General features: G+C 45.3%; 2 protein-coding genes across 3 annotated transcripts in view; both read left to right on the top strand.

The window, feature by feature from the left end:
* cfap157 (cilia and flagella associated protein 157) overlaps positions 1-526 on the top strand; it is a gene marked incomplete at its 3' end in the record, with an annotated part of 16501 nt that extends 15975 nt beyond the window's left edge. The window contains exon 11 of the mRNA XM_084055502.1: positions 375-526. Coding sequence (XP_083911628.1) covers positions 375-526 — 152 coding nt within the window. The remainder of the gene's footprint in view (positions 1-374) is intronic.
* An 11556-nt stretch (positions 527-12082) lies between these two features.
* Positions 12083-17479, top strand: part of LOC311044368 (spermatid perinuclear RNA-binding protein-like) — a 46650-nt gene continuing 41253 nt past the window's right edge. For both annotated transcript variants that reach the window (XM_084055880.1, XM_084055881.1), the window contains exon 1: positions 12083-12578. The gene's annotated coding sequence lies outside the window, so the exon portion shown is untranslated. The remainder of the gene's footprint in view (positions 12579-17479) is intronic.

The raw sequence follows: 17479 nt of genomic DNA, 5'->3' as shown, positions 1-17479 counted from the left end.
GTGGACACCGCTGGACCGATCGGCGTGAAACTTTGCGTGCACACTCCCAGTTGGCCAAGGAATAACCTTCACCCCAAAGTTTTCAAATCAGCCTCATGGTGGTGCAATAACAGACCGCTGCAATGTATGGCGTTGGAACAACAGATGTTCAGGAGGCGGAGAAACACAACTTTACTCCGCCCACACACCAATCTACCTGGCGCTATTTATACCCTGTCAGAACTACCCAGAAACCCCTTATTCGCTTTCGTACATCCGTACTCAAGCTCATAACGTTTTCAGCAGCAGGAGCATCTAGAGCACCTTACCTCTTCCAGCCAGTCCCAGTCCCGCCGTCCCATTTCTCCCAGCACCTCCGTATCCTGCTTCTCCAGACACCTCAACTTCCACGCCGGTCTACCATCATCCCACCTTCCAGCCAAACGGCGACATCATTCAGGTCGGTCCCACGCATCCACACAACATCGCCCGACTCCTTGGGAACGGGAGCGGGGCGAACCGCAAGGAGGCCACCACCAACCACTGAGCAGCTTCGGCGTCCCCGACGGCCAGCAACGCTGGAACGCAACAATCCCCGAAACGCTTGCCTCGCAGCTCCCCCGGCCCGTGCCACCATGGCTCATCCAGCTGTTAGCTAGTAGCTACCAGCTACAGCCACAACGCTAACTACAACAACCGGCACAACAACAACACCGGGGCCTTCGCCGCGCCAGTCGCGGTCCAATGACGTCACGCGTCACAAACTACCGCGGCGACTCCGGACGACGTCACCCGCTGCTTCGGGAGGCTTCAGGGATGGCCGGGCCGCGCCTGCCCAGAATAACACCGCCTCCACCAGCCTGCATATTTTCTTTTCCAACTACTACTCCTCCAATACATTTCCAACCATTAACCCCCAGGCACCCCCCGCCTAGCTTCATGCTCCCTTGCTAGCTTTCTTACCATACATGCTACCAACATTGCTCACGTGGCTACAGCTGCTACTGCTATCATTACAACGTTCTTACCGAACTAACATTGTTTCCTTCCTAACACTGCTGCTCGCTCCATTCATGAGCTTGCTAGCATCATGCTCCCATACTAGCATCCATACACATACTACCAATATCGCCCCCTTTGTTAGCTGCTACCGCTATTATTACAATGTTCCTACCGAACTAACATTGTTTCTTTTCTTCCACAGACATTGCTGCTTGGTGCTATAACATTGTTCACTTCACACATTGTTCCTCCACACAGACATGGCTGCTTGGTGCTACTAACATTGTTCTTTCAGATGTTTTCTCCACAGACATCGCTGCTTGGTGCTGCTAACATTGTTTCCCCCATAATAATAAATGAATATTTAAGGCCATAAATAATGGTGTTAAAAGGCTTACACTTGTTTCCTCTGCGTCATACAGTAAATCCAATCATCCATCTAGATATATTTCAATAATTAACCAATCTTCCCCCTATTCCCCTCATAGCCTTCCATCGCTTATTTATCCACCAATTGGATGTTATCACCACAAATGCATCGATCACTACCCATTCATACTATCACGCTAGCATTCATACTATGCATACTACTGCACCACTGCTATTAGCATTGTCGCTCCCCCCTTCATGCGTGATACTAGCATCATGCTCCCATGCTAGCAGTTACCATACATGCCATCCTTTGCTCTCGTGGTTATAGCTGCTACTGCTATCGCTACAGCGTTCCTACCGAACTAATGTTTGTACTGCACCGCTTCCGCCACAGACATGGATGCCTGGTGCTACTAACATTGCATCCTCCACAGACATGGCTGCCTCGTGCTACTAACTTTTCTTCACCCAAGCATTATCATCCCTAGTACCGCAGGCTGCACTTTCATCCCCCCCCTCCCCCTCACCCATCCCTACATCCACCTCAGTCTTCCTCCGTCACTTTTTCTCAAATACCTAGCGCTGCCGTGGCCACACCTGGCACCAGCACAACCCAGGCCACGCCTGCTTTCAATTTCTTTTCCACTCCAGGGCATGCCACCCAGCCAAACATCGCTGCCGCTAACAGCGGTGGCATCGCCTCTCTACCACCCTCCTTGCTGTCCTGTCCTCCTCTCAATAACCCCTCCCCCCCACATCCCTACCCATCCCTACATCCATTTCAGTCTCCTTCCATTTCTCCTACCACCCAAAACCCAAGCACTGCCGTGGCCGCACAAGCGCACCCCAGGCACCCCCCGCCTAGCTTCTTGCTCCCTTGCTAGCTTTCTTACCCATGCTCCCATGCCAGCAGTTACCATACATGCCATCCTTTGCTCCTGTGGTTATAGCTGCTACTGCTATCGCTACAGCGTTCCTACCGAACTAATGTTTGTACTGCACCGCTTCCGCCACAGACATGGATGCCTGGTGCTACTAACATTGCATCCTCCACAGACATGGCTGCCTCGTGCTACTAACTTGTTTCTTCCACAGACAAGGCTGCTTGGTGCTACTAACATTGCTTCCTCCACAGACATGGCTGCTTGGTGCTACAAACATCGTTTCCTCCACAGACATGGCGGCTTGGTACTACGAACATTGTTTCTTCCACAGGCATGGCTGCTTGGTGCTACAAACATTGTTTCCTCCACAGACATGGCTGCTTGGTCCTACTAACATTGTTTCCGCCACAGACATGGCTGCCTTGAAGCCATAGCCAGTATCTGTCCACTCGGCTTCCAGCACTACACCATCCCTCCATCCCTTCCCTGACACTCCTAAAGCCGTTTCAGGCCAGCAGCCTTAGCTGGTTGACTGCTTCCAGAGCTACACCATCCTTCCCTGCCACTCCTTTGCCTGGCCCTTCTATCCCCCACCCATTTCATGTATCAGTATCATGGTCAGTAACCATGTCAGTATCGCGTTCATGTCCAACATCATGTCAGCGTCATGTTAGTACCATAGTAATTATCATGTCTGCATCATGGTCAGTATCACGTCAGTATCATTCCACTCCAACAGTGGAACTGTTTCCCAACTCTCCCCCCCCACTCTAGCCCTGCCACACGGTAACGACGGCTACTTTCTTCCATCCTCCGTTCCCACTCCTCCACACCCCAGTCCTCTCATCAGTTAGCCACTCAGTCAATTTCAAATTTCTTCCCCAGTCTAGACCAGCTATTTGTGTTTTTTTTGGGGGCCCGTCAAACAGAGCAGGCTAATCCTTAGTCTGCTACCTCCATACTATCGCCTCCACAGTGCGCTCGCCCCACAGCGTTCTGCAGCGCTTCGCACCCACAGCACTCCCCACAGAGCTCTCGCCCCACAGCTTTCTTTGCGTTGATCTCGCACCCACAGTGCTCTCCAGTGTTCTCTACAGAACTCTCACCCCCACAGCGCTCCCCACAGAGCTCTTGCCCCACAGCGCCCTCTGCAGCGCCCTCGCCCCCACAGTGCTTCCTGCAGCGCCCTCGCCCCTAGCGCTCTCTGCAGCGATCTCGCAACCACAGCACTCTCCTCAGAGCTCTCACCCCACAGCGTTCTCTGCAGCGATCTCGCACCCACAGTGCTCTCCACAGAACACTCACACCCAGAGCGCTCTCCACGGAGCTCTCGCCCCCACAGCGCTCTCTGCAGCGCTCTTTCCCCCACAGCGCTCTCCACAGAACACTCACCCCCACAGCGCTCTTGCAGCGCCCTCGCCCCCACAGCGCTCTCTGCAGCGATCTCACCCCCTCAGCGCTCTCCACAGAACACTCACCCCCACAGCGCTCTCCACAGAGCTCTCGCACCCTCAGCGCTCTCTGTAGCGCTCTCCACAGAACACTCACCCCCACAGCGCTCTCCACAGGACACTCACCCCCACAGCGCTCTCGCAGCGCCCTCACTCCCACAGCGCTCTCTGCAGCGATCTCACCCCCTCAGCGCTCTCCACAGAACACTCACCACCACAGCGCTCTCCACAGAGCTCTCGCACCCTCAGCGCTCTCCACAGAACACTCACCACCACAGCGCTCTCCACAGAGCTCTCGCACCCTCAGCGCTCTCTGCAGCGATCTCACCCCCTCAGTGCTCTCCACAGAACACTCACCCCCACAGCGCTCTCCACAGAGCTCTCGCACCCACAGCGCTCTCTGTAGCGATTTTGCACCCACAGTGCTCCCCACAGAACACTCACCCCCACAGCGCTCCTTGCAGCCATCTCACCCCTACAGCGCTCTCCACAGAACACTCACCCCCACAGCACTCTACACAGAACACTCACCCCCACAGCGCTCTCCACAGAGCCCTCGCACCCACAGCGCTCTCCACAGAGCGCTCGCCTCTCAGCGCTCTTGCAGCGCTCTCGCTCCCGCAGCATTCTCGCCCCACAGCCCTCTCCGCAGCGCTCTCCGCAGCGCTCAAGCCCCTTTGCTCTCCGCAACGCTCTCGCCCCACAGAGCTCTCCGCAATGATACCGTCAGTATCATTGTCAATATCATTGTCAGTATCATTTCAGTATTTTGTCAGTATCATTTCAGTATTTTGTCAGTATCATGGTCAGTATCAGTATCATGGTCAGTATCAGTATCATGTCAGTATCAGTATCATGTCAGTATCATGGTCAGTATCAGTATCATGTCAGTATCATGGTCAGTATCCGTGTCAGTATCACATCAGTATCGCGTCCAACATCACGTTAGTGTCATGTTGGTACCATAGTCATTATCATGTCTGTATCATGGTCAGTATCATGTCAGTATCATTCCACTCCAACAGGCTCCTGCCTCAGTTTCCACAGTGCGCTCCGCAGCTCTCTCGCCCCCATAGCTCGCTCCGCAGCGCTCTTGCCCCACAGCGCTCCCCGCAATGATACCGTCAGTATCATTGTCAGTTCCACGTCAGTATTATGCCTTTATCACGATCAGTATCACATCTTCATCTCGTCAGTATCATGATCAAGTAGTTGCCCTTTTGTATCTCTTTGGGGGTTTCAGTCCACGTGTGCCGTGCTGACGACGCCATCGGCTGTCCGCGTTGTGCCATGCTGACTACGCCATCGGCCGTCCGCGTGTGCCGTGCGACGACGCTAACGACCTCCTCCCCAAAGACTCCAGGGTCGGCGACCCTCCCCCGGAACCCTCCACCCCTCCATTCCATTCCATTATCATTACTATTTTACATTACAACACATTCCATTACTTTATCTATTTCCTTTCCATTCCATTTCATTCATTCCATCTTATTCAATAAAACCCTTAAATGTCCATAAAGGTGTGTTTTCTTTGCCTAGTGAATTGACTGTTGAAGGTTGTACAATCAAATTATTTTTCTTCAATGTCTTTGCCTCCAGGCCTGTCGGCCAGACGATGACAATGATTTGCACTGTTGGATGGCTCAAAGCCTTTTTTGTCATTTTATTCAGCCCTCCATTCCGCCGCTGCAATAATTCAGCATAATCTTGGTGATTTACCTACTAAAGCCTACAGACAGAAGTTTAGTTTAGTCTTAATAAACAGGTGGTCCAGTCTTGTTTTTACCAGCTGTGAAACATCTTTAAGTCTTCTAAATTTAATGTAACTCCTGCTGATCTAGAAAAGGTCATCCACAAGTTTATGTCCTCCTGTCTAGATAACTGTCTACAGTCTGCAATTCTAAATACTCTAAAGAAAGAAAAACATATCCTGTCTCCAATTTGTTCAGATTCAGATTGCAGCAGCAAGGCTGTTAACCAAATCAGAAGAACAGGGCGCATTACCCCAATTTCTTTCAAGAGTGTATTGATTACTTTGATTACTTTTGTGTGTGTGTGTGTGTGTGTGTGTGTGTGTGTGTGTGTGTGTGTGTGTGTGTGTGTGTGTGTGTGTGTGTGTAAAAATGTAAAACTCAAGCCTCAACTCCACCACAACATGGAAAGGATTTGGATAGATTCAGTTATGATAAATTATGTACATGACAGTATGTCAGTATTTATACAGGAAGACATGTCACTCATCAATCAGTCACCCACAGTGTGTATGTGCTGATGCAGTTTAGCTAGGCAGATAACAGGCGAAAAACAGGCGAATCGTTCACTTCCGGATAAAAGCGCCAAAATTGGTACACATACTCCTTGGGTAGTACTGTTTTGATAAAACCCGTTAGCCACCTGAAAATTCAAGATGGCGGCCATTTTTCAAGATGGCCGCCATTGAATATAGAGTAATATTACATTTCCCAACAAAATCACATAGATACAAGCGCCAAAATTGGCAAACATACTCCTTGGGTATTGCTCTTTTGATAAAAAACAAAGATTTTAAGATGGTGGCCATTTTTCAAGATGGCCACCATTGAATATACAGTAATTCGCAGTAATTTCACAATAAAATGTCATAGATATGCACCAAAATTGGCACACACACTCTTTGGGTATTGCTCTCTTGATGAAACCTGTTACCCGTGTAAAAATTCAAGATGGCAGCCATTTTTCAAGATGGCCACCATTGTACAGTAGGCTATATACAGTCAAATCACATTTAGAAGTAAAATAGCTTAGAAGCAAGCACCAAAATTGGCTCATATACCATTCTTTTAATAACATTTTAGCAGCCACCTAAAAATTCAAGATGGCGGCCATTTTGCAAGGTGGCCGCCATTGAATATACACTAATAATGCATTTCTGAATAAAATCACCAAAATATGTCCTATTTGAGTAATCTTGGTGTCAAATCATACATTTTTCACTATGTAGAATCTGAATCTGGACCCATGGACTGACTCACTGGCTTCCTTGTACCATATATCAGCCTCGGAATCCTAATCTTCTGCTAAATTAGGGGATCATGCTATGTTATAAGTCTATTATGTGTAGCATTTTCTTGTACAAGACAAAGAGGAAGGGTAGTGTTTTCAGCCTGCGGCGAAAGATGGGCAGTGACTCTGCTGTCCTGACATCAGTGGGAAGTTCATTCCACCACTGTGGGGCCAGAACAGAAAAAAGTCGTGACCGTGTCGATCGACCAGAAGGATCCTTGAGTGACGAGGCAATCAGTCGCCCCGAGGTGGCAGACCGAAGTGGTCGGGCAGGGGCGAATCCTCCTGATGTTGTAGAGGAGGAATCTGCAGGACCGTGTCACTGATGCGATGTTTGCCGAGAACGACAGTTGATCGTCCAGGGTCACACCCAGATTCTTCGCAGTCCGAATTGACGTCACCACAGCATTAACAATGGTGATGGCCATGTCTCGGTGCGGACAGCCCTTCCCCGGAACATCAGCTCGGTCTTGTCCAGGTTGAGCTTCAGGTGGTGCGTCGACATCCACTCCGAGATGTCAGCCAGACAAGCAGCAATGCGTGCCTCCACTTGTGTGTCAGAGGGGGGGAATGAGAGGATCAGCTGGGTGTCATCGGCATAGCAGTGGTAGGAAAGGCCATGGGAGTGGATGACAGCACCAAGAGATGTAGTGTAGAGAGAGAAAAGAAGAGGACCCAGAACCGAGCCTTGGGGAACCCCAGTAGTGAGTCTGTGTGGTTCTGATACAGACCCTCTCAGCATCACCTGGTAGGAGCGACCCGTCAGGTAGGATGCAAACAGGGAGAGTGCAGAGCCTGAGACACCCATCCCCTTAAGGGTGGAGAGGAGGATCTGATGGTTCACTGTGTCGAACGCTGCAGACAGGTCCAGGAGTATCAGGACGGAGGAGAGAGAGTTCGCTCATGATGTATGACAGATCAAGCGCAGCTGAAGGTGTTGATGATGCAAGGTTGGACATGTTTGCTCGGAAGCAGAGACCATATGAAGCCATTCCTCCAACCCGATCAGCGCTGAAGGAGCATGTAAAGCGTGCTGCCTACCAGGCGGGCTGTATCTGGAGTCAGTCAACAATAAGTCAACCAGAAACAGAGGATCCTGCCAACTGGGGCTGGAAGAAGAATGGAGATCTGTGGCAGATATTTTGGACAGAGCTCCCACCCATTGCAGAGAGTTGCAAGCAGCTGACCAAGTGTGGATGCAAGTCGGAGTGCTGCGGTCGATGCAAATGCTACAGATTTGGTCTGACCTGCACGGCACAGTGCAGCTGCAGATGCAAGGTTTAGAAGTGTCTTCCTCATCCAGGCAGCAAGACAATAAGCGTACAAACAGACAATTTGGTCAAGCGAATAAGTATAGGCCTACTGTCTATAAAAAAACAATAAAAAAAGAATAAATAAAGAAAAGACAAAAAAAAAAACCTGCCTCAACGGGATCATCACCTTATCGTGGTGGGGCAGTTTGCATGTCTCCATGACCCCTAGAACTATGTCGGCAGGAGTCTTGTACTCCTGGCAGGGTTACCCAAGCCAAACAGGTCGAAGGGTAGAGACTAGACGAAGGGTGATCCCAGGGCGCTATTACTACTTGTAATCTACACTTGCAAGATCCGCTAGTCTCTCAGCGCTAATCTATGTGATTTTACTGCAAAATGTAGCAATACTGTATATTAAATGGCAGCCATCTTGAAAAAGGGCCACCATCTTGAATTTTTAGGTGGCTGCTAATATGTTATTAAAAGAATGGTATATGAGCCAATTTTGGTGCTTGCTTCTAAGCTATTTTACTTCTAAATGTGATTTGACTGTATATAGCCTACTGTACAATGGTGGCCATCTTGAATTTTTACATGGGTAACAGGTTTCATCAAAAGAGCAATACCCAAAGAGTGTGTGTGCCAATTTTGGTGCATATCTATGACATTTTATTGTGAAATTACTGCGAATTACTGTATATATTCAATGGTGGCCATCTTGAAAAATGGCCACCATCTTAAAATCTTTGGTTTTTATCAAAAGAGCAATACCCAAGGAGTATGTTTGCCAATTTTGGCGCTTGTATCTATGTGATTTTGTTGGGAAATGTAACATTACTGTATATTCAATGGCGGCCATCTTGAAAAATGGCCGCCATCTTGAATTTTCAGGTGGCTAACGGGTTTTATCAAAACAGTACTACCCAAGGAGTATGTGTACCAATTTTGGCGCTTTTATCCGGAAGTGAACGATTATTCCCGGTATCTGCCTAGCTAGTTAGACAACAAAGTCATCACTGCAGAACAACCAGATGTGCCGGCTCAGCAGCAGTTTGTTTGACAACGCACAATGCGAGATGATCGCAAACACATGGTGTTTCATGAGCCATGTACTTTTCCAGTGTTTCCAGGCCTACTGTATTAGAAATAGACTTTGGCACCATGACACTCATGTAGAGGGAGACAGTGAGGCAAGGTGTTCAGAATCACGATCTCTTTAATTGTCAAGGATTGTGTGTTAAAGTACACAGACTTGTCATGGTGACATTGCTGCAGAGGCATGTTGACATCTTAACAATTTCACAGTACATACAGTACTGTTGAGAACAGCAGGACCTCACATACAGTACATTGCCAAGTCTCCGTCTCGTTCATAGGAATAATCAAACAAAGGATGTGAACAACAGCCAAGGAACAGCAAGCATTTCGTTTTACTCTACACACATACTGCTTACAGTTGAAACCATAAATAATCCACATAGTATTCTTTTTTTGGTAAAATAGGAAGAATGCGAAAGAATCAAGAGGGGGAGACAGAATAATACCAGTCCAGACATGGTTCAAGAGGTGAGTGTTGTATCTCTCAATCTCAGTGCACTATACTATAATAGAATAAATTACTCTGTGAAAAGCCATGACGTTTCAGGCATGTTTTTGCTCCTGTAACTGCTGCCAAAGAATTCTGCTGCCCCCTCCCCCTCCCAATTAGTTCTGCCACAGCCACCTTCAAGTGAAGAGAATGAGATGTGTGAATACCGTGTTGTTCATTGACAACGGAAATGGAAACCAAAGTACACTTCCAGTTTATTAGCTGTCATAAAAATTGTTTATACCTTAGTGTTGAAGGGACTTTCAGTTATTTAGTAATTACTGCTCATTGAAACTGCTGGTATGGCCTGAGTGAAGTAGTACTATTAAATGTTCTTGGTTACTGCCAATTAGAAGAACCTGCATACTGCGAACTTTTGGCAGCAACTATTTTTGATTTTTTTCATGTAATGTTGACAATACTATGGTAGGACTCGATGTCAGTCACTCTGGATGAGCAGATTGTAAGCTGGAGGAAGCAAAGTAGGCAAATAGAGGCTGGACCACGTCCAGATCCTGTGTAACAGGATCACGCCCATCCAGATCCTGTGTAACTGGTCTGTCTGGGGTTACCAGTGTGTAAGCCATTGTCATTAAAGCAACTTATTTGTGTGTATGAGTATGTATTCATAGGTTGGTTCTAATGCTGGTGATCTCGGAAATTAGGTGTAAGTCTTATATTTTGCATTGATTGTCATTCTCTTGCCTATACAATCTATAATACTATAAGCATGTTAGATGTTGACTAAAAACTATTGTGGCAATGGTGTGTATAGTATTGTATTTGTGTACATGCCTCTCTACATTAATGTTTGATGATAGGTGTGTGGAGGATTGGGGGAGGCGTTGCAATGAACCCCCCCTGCAACAAGGGTGGCTTTCTCACTGTCAGGCTCACCTGCTGTTGTCTGATGCACACAGATCATGTTGCATGCGGACTGACAGAGTACATCACACATACATTTGGGCAAACATGCATATGCAGTACATGCGCACTCACACACACACACACACACACACACGCACGCACGCACGCACGCACGCACGCACGCACGCACGCACGCACACACACACACACACACTCTCTCTCTCTCTTTCACACGCACGCGCACGCGCACGCGCACGCACACGCACACGCACAAACATTCTCTCTCTCTTTCACAAACACACACACACACACACACACACACACACACACACACACACACACACACACACACACACACACACACACACACACACACACACACACACAATGCAGACTAATACGCAGAGTAATACGATAAAAATACCTCCTAACCCACCGTTATGCTGATTCAGCAGAACAACAACCACTGTCTCTCAATCTAAACAGGGTTACTTTCAGTATGCAATGCACCAATGTGGTGCAAACCCCCACCCCCCAGATAACTTGTGATGCCTGGTGTTAAATATATATGTGTGAAACCCAATGTCTGATCAGGTGTGTGTGTGTGCGTGTGCGTGTGCGTGTGCGTGTGCGTGCGCGCGTGCGTGCGTGTGTGTGTGTGTGTGTGTGTGTCTCTGTGTGTGAAAGAAACAAAGTGAGAGAATGTCCATGTGATGTGTGTGAGTGAAAGATAGAGAGAACAATAGACAGATTTGAACATGTTTGTCAGAGAGCATGTAAGGTAACGTTGAACAAGAGCCAAGAGAGAAGAGATGGAGAGAGAGATAATAAAGTGAGAGAGGAAATGATAAAGATGACCTTACAACACAATTACCCATAATTGCTCTTAACATGAGCCTAAATGATCAGTTGCCTGCTGTCAAAACCATATTCCATTAACACCTTATTCTAACACTGCATATCTGAATGAAATAAATATATAGCCAATAAATAAATAAACAAACAAACAAACAAACACATCTTCAGGCATTGGAATTGCAATGGTTTTATATGGCTGGGCATGCAAGCCTCAATCTTGGTGAGACAATAAGGCTATGCACAATGAATCTATCTAGCCTACTATTGGACGGTGAAGATAATGCACTTGAGTCGTCGTAGCGCAGGTGCATTGAACTTGATCACGGAGCCGAGGAGGAGGAGGCTCACCGGCGGTGGGCTTATATAGAATTTTACCTGAATTGCCATGATTTCCCTCTCTGTGGAATAGAGGTTTTGTTTTTGCACCCATGCCTGGCTGCAGTCCTGACGCGCCTGCGCAAAGCGCTACCTCCGGAGCTCCGTGGCTGACAGCAGGCTGACCGGAGGAGCAGAGCTGTTGTTGCTGTAGCCCTGAAACATGACTGTCATTCCATGACAGTCATGGTGCCAGTTGCCCCTGGGTTTTCGCGGATTTATTTTTGTTTAGATTGCCAACTCTCACATGTACATAAACGTTCAGATTTCAAATATAAAGTGCTTACCACAGAGCCACGGATGTTATCTCGCGATGCGGACCACATTAAGTACCCGTATCTCCCGTATTGTTCAATAAAAAGCATTTTAATCCGATCGCCGGCCATTTTCTCCAAATTTTCTCCGATACTTTCAACCATGCGACACCTAATGGTTGGGAGGTGTATTGCACTCTGATACATTAAAAAAAAAAAAAACCTGAAAAAAGAAAATGGCCGGCGATGGGCTTAAAATGCTTTTTATTGAACAATACGGGAGATACGGGTACTTAATGTGGTCCGCATCGCGAGGTAACATCCGTGGCTCTGTGGTAAGCACTTTATATTTGAAATCTGAACGTTTATGTACATGTGAGAGTTGGCAATCTAAACAAAAAGAAATCCGCGAAAACCCAGGGGCAACTGGCACCATGACGCTTGTGTATACAAGCGTCATGTGAACCATGGCTATTGTTGCTGCGACGCCGCGGGCATCCACTCCACTCCACTCTATCCTCTATGCTGGACGGACTGACCACAGAACGGAATATCTTTGGGAAAAAAACAAACTGTTTTTGAAACGTGTTTAGCGTTTGCCTTTGTGAACATTGTTCGACTCTTCTTCCCCTCGTTTCACCAATTGAACATCAGTAAGTATCCGCTTTTTAATGCCAGTTTGTTTCCCCGTGTTGTTGAGGAGGAAGGATGAATGGATAGAATGTCCCACGCTATCTGTCTGGGTCAACTTCATTATGCGTGCTGTACAGTGTGGCCGGATTTACAATGGTGTCATAAGAAATGAATGACTGTATGCCTTGCTATAGTAACGAACTGTCAAGAAATATTTTTTGTTACCAGCAACTTTTCATTCATATCAATTGAACGTCCATGCCACATGGAGCGAGGTGCCAGTCCCATGCAGTCTTGATGCTGTTTAAAAAAACAAAATCTCCACTTTATTATTAATAATAATATTAATTATTATTATTATATTTACAATTAGCCCCTGCTTTATCTGACAAAGATTACCTAACCCTCTGAAAGAAATAATATATGACAATATATTATTGTCATATATTGTTATTGCAGTGTAGGTGTTCTGGCTAAATTAAGTTGCAAGTTCTTGCAGTAGGCTACTAACGTTAATTGGACAGAGGCAAACATGGAAGTCAGTTAACATTACAATACAGTATAGTATAGCCTAAAGTACAACTAAAGCTTGTTAAAATAGACCACTTGAATTGAACACACAGGACCACAATGGAAACAAGCCCCCAGGGCTTTTTGTGTTATCCTTTTAACAATCTTTGTTAACCGTACCTCTGTACAATCTGCAAACTGTTCATAAAGTATTCAATCAAATCAATCAAAAAAAAAAGTCCCCTAAGCTCTTAAGATAACAATAATCTTTAACAATAATAATAACCAACTTAATTGGTGACCACCAATTAAGCTCATCCTATTTCCCATTCCAATAGTCTCACACAAGTTGTGTTCAGTTGGAAGCAACAATAGGTTCCTTGCAAATAAAACTCCATTAACACTTAAAATACATAGACTGAGTTATTCCGACTAAACAACATTTTAAATAGATGTTCAATGAATTACAGGAGACACAAGGTCTGCAGTCAAAACAGCTCTATAAGTATGAAAAACAAGGGCCTGTGCTGCATTGTGCCCACTGAATGTGCTTTGCATTATTTCCACATTAAGCCTAATCCTGATAAACATCATCTGTGTCAGATTTCAACACCGACACTGCAGAGTAAGCAGCAGGGTGCACAGACTGTAGCAGGTGCTTCTGTCTATGGAATGTAAATAGAAACTGTAACCTGAAACTAATTTACCCAAGTCTCCTCGGGACAGGGCCAGCTAAAAGTGTTGACGAGAATGGGACCCTTGACTTGTAAATGGGCTTTCAAATGTGTGACATTTTGTTTTCAATTAGTGTTATAGGGCCTGTCTGTAAGGAATACACAAATGGTGTCTTAACTGCAAACTGTGAAGGCTTGGACAACAGCAATGCCAAAATCTTGCAGCACAAGTTCTGTCTTGTTGTTATAGTTTTTTGTTTTGTTTTGCTGTTTGTTTTTCTTGGTGTAGATGCACATTGCTACATCCTCAGCTCTGTCAACTTGTTGAAGCATTTCCATGCCCTGGGACGTTGATGTTCCATGTTTTGGAATGCTTCTGCCTTGTGATATTGGACTCTTTTCATAGACATGTAGTAGCAGGGCAAAGACAGCTGCAGCTAATTAAATCAATAATGACTCCTTTTGATTTAGGTGTACCAAAGAGAATACACTGACAATAGTTATTATTGTCAGTGCTTGCCAAACAAACACATCAACTATTAATTTGATTTAATGTCCCTGTATTTACCCTTTCATCTGTGAAAATGAAAAAAGTGAAGCTGCTGCTCGCACCTCCATGTACTGTAGACAGTGTTTTATTCTGATGCTGTCTCTTGTCTTTGATTTCAAAATCAGACATTGCATTTCAAAGGATAATCATAGTGCAGATATTGTGAATATGTGAATATATTTAGGATTTTGAGAATTGCTTTGTTTTAAGATGATCAGAAAGATTGGCTTCAGATAATCTTGAGAGCTAAGGCCACCCAGGAATATCTTGTAAGTATATCAGCCAATTAACCAGCAATTAAAGGATATCTTCCAGCCAAATAGACAGCCTCCAAATAAATATGTGTTACCTGCCATGAGACATTTTCAAATTAAGATCATATAGACAAAAATGAAAATGATATACATTGTTTTCTTTCCATGTTGTCACTCATGTACCATCCCACTCCGTGACTCCAATTAAATCTCCCTGCTCCCTCATTTGGCTCTGGAACCGAGGGTGGTTTAGTTGCTGCCTGGGTTTCACTCAGAGTTGCATCTTGTTGTAAGGAAGAGCAGCTGCTAAGGTACAATCCATGAAACCCGAGCATAGTATTACCTTGCCTGACGCCATCAGCCAAGCCATCTCTTTTCCCTCTTTGCAACTGAATCTCTTCGTCCTTACTCTGCTTTACCTACACCACCCCATGCGTCAGGAGGGAGAGAATGAGGGAGGAAGGACGTTCTAGCTCAAGTTCACATTGCACTTCTGTACAAAACCCAGAAAGTAGCCTCATTTAGAAACACTGACGACAACAGAAAAAATGAATCCAGCCTCCTGTCTTTGACTTTGCACCCTTGGAATAAATGCCTTTCCATACGGGATACAGTGTTTTTATGAGCATCCCCACGGGCCTCACTCCTCTCCGAGCCGTTTGATGTGCTCTGAAAACCGAAGCTTACGGGTAGATGAATCCCTAGACCTGTGTGATGTGTGCATTATCATGCACCTGAGCCAACTGCAGCTAGCAGTGTCAACCTTCATTTGGCAGTTCCCTTGTGGTGTTCCATAGAAGGTTCAGTGTTGGCTTGTGGGTTTTTCTTTTGCAATAATAAGAAAGAAAGTAAGCTTTAACTTTTGAGGGATATTGCTCTTTGCTTTTCTCTTTACAGAGAGTGAGTACTGCAGGGCTGTGTCTTAATCATTTTCGTTGTTGCAGAGTTGTGTCTGCGATAATTACATTTTTGGTCGTTGCTGGTGTTGTCACACCATCAAGTGGCCCACTGTATCGTTGTCAACCACAAGGCAAATCCCATGACAGCATTGTCACTCCCTCTTAGATCTCCCTAACATATCTTTAAGTGCTGCACGGCTCATTGAAGGCAAGAACTCCTTCTTTAAGGCTCACTGAAATTGACCTGCAGAGACAGAAAGAGAGAGAGAGAGCGAGAGAGCGAGAGAGAGAGAGAGATACCAACAATTTCACAGGGACTGAAATATTAACGTAGGCATTTCTGCGCTGGCAGCATAAAGGGATAGCTCTTGCTTCTTCTTCTCTGCTGACACATTTGGCAGTTAGTGTAGGTCTCTCAGGGAGGGGCACCCAAGGTGAGGAACAGTTTGTTTGCATGCGTGAGAAGTATGGGAAATTGGTTTGTTAACTTCCATGTCTTCATTTTTTGTGAATTTGGGGCCGGAAAATGGAGGAGAAAAAAAGATTAGGTCAAAACCTGGTATATGGCTGGACCATGTATGAAATGCTAGAGTGCGTTTAATTTGAAACGACAGATGAAGGAAGTGGCGACACTCAGCGAGTGATTAAGTTATCCAGGATATTATATTATCCAGGAGCAGCAAAATATTCATTTCTCAGCATGCAAAGTTTGGAATGAGCTGAGTGGAAGTACTTTGAATGCCTTCTGAGGAAGCTGAGGATGTAATTGAAGACCCCTGCATGCGTAATTGAAGACTGTGGAGCTGCTGCAAATGGCCCCTGGTGACCTAATAGGGAATGGAATCATAGGAAGCAGAATTCTTTAAAAAGAGCAATGTCTAATGGGTAAACTCCAACACTCGGCTGGCCGACCAACCTCAGTCAGTGACACAGTCATACTTAAGCCTTTATGGGTCTGGCCCTATAACAATTGGTTGGTCAAAAACTTTAGATGATCTGAATTTATATAACAACCTTCTTAACAAGGTTACATAAGTACTTTAAAAAAGAAATGCAATTTAAATAATTAAAGAAATATAAAAAAAAACTATTACAAACAATAAAATAATAAAGTTGAACATTGAGGCAAATAAATGGTGAGTGAAAATAGAGGTAAAACAAGCGATAAAATAATAATGAAAAATAACTCAAACATTACATAGACAGTAAACAGCAGAGGTATGTTTAGATAACAAATGCCTTTTTGTACAATATAAATAGGATTTTAATAGTTTATTGTGATATTTAGGGTCCGGGCAACTATACTGCCGGTCAAGAATCAACCGAGAATTTGTCACTATCAGTACAAGCAGCGAAATGCAAGTGTGGCAAGGTCCCTCTTGTATTTCTGCTTCTTCTAAACTTCTAAATGGCAAGTGGTGCTACAGCAACCGTCCAGAGTTAAAAACTTTGAAAATTCATAACAAATCAGTCGTGTGATTGAAGTCCATTACTCTTTTCATCTCCATATCTCTTTGCACATTTTTCTCATTTGACGGCAAGCATCTTCAGATTGTCCACAAGTGATCCAGACAGATCTTTTAAACATAAAAAATAGGGTATCAAAATGTTAAAAATAGGGTATCAAATGATACTATAAACATCTACAGCAAATTCTTGCTAAATCAATTTTCTCTCTTTGGAGCAATCAATCAGGCAAAATCAATTGTGGACAAGTTTGAAATATGCCATTAAGAGTCAAACTACACTACCACATTTCCTCAGCACTTTGTCCAGCTGTTTCCACTACTTGCAGTAGCTCAAGAGTTAGAGTGTCTATCTGTTAATCAAAAGATTCCCTCGGCTCATTCAGGCTTGTTTTGTCTTTATTTAATCTCTCTCTCTGTCTCTCTATGGTGATTTGAAGCTAAATTACAGGTGCCCTTGACATCACCCCTCATTGCTTTTGTTTTTGTTCTTTTTTTGCCTTATTGTTAAATTGGTTGTAATTGTATTCTTGCTCTGTAAAGCACTTTGTGCTGCATTTCATGTCAT

Source organism: Gymnoscopelus microlampas, assembly GCF_963454915.1.
Source record: "Gymnoscopelus microlampas genome assembly, chromosome: 4".
Classification (NCBI taxonomy): domain Eukaryota; kingdom Metazoa; phylum Chordata; class Actinopteri; order Myctophiformes; family Myctophidae; genus Gymnoscopelus; species Gymnoscopelus microlampas.
Note: the sequence above shows the minus strand (reverse complement) of the source record. Positions and strands in the feature narration are given on the sequence as shown.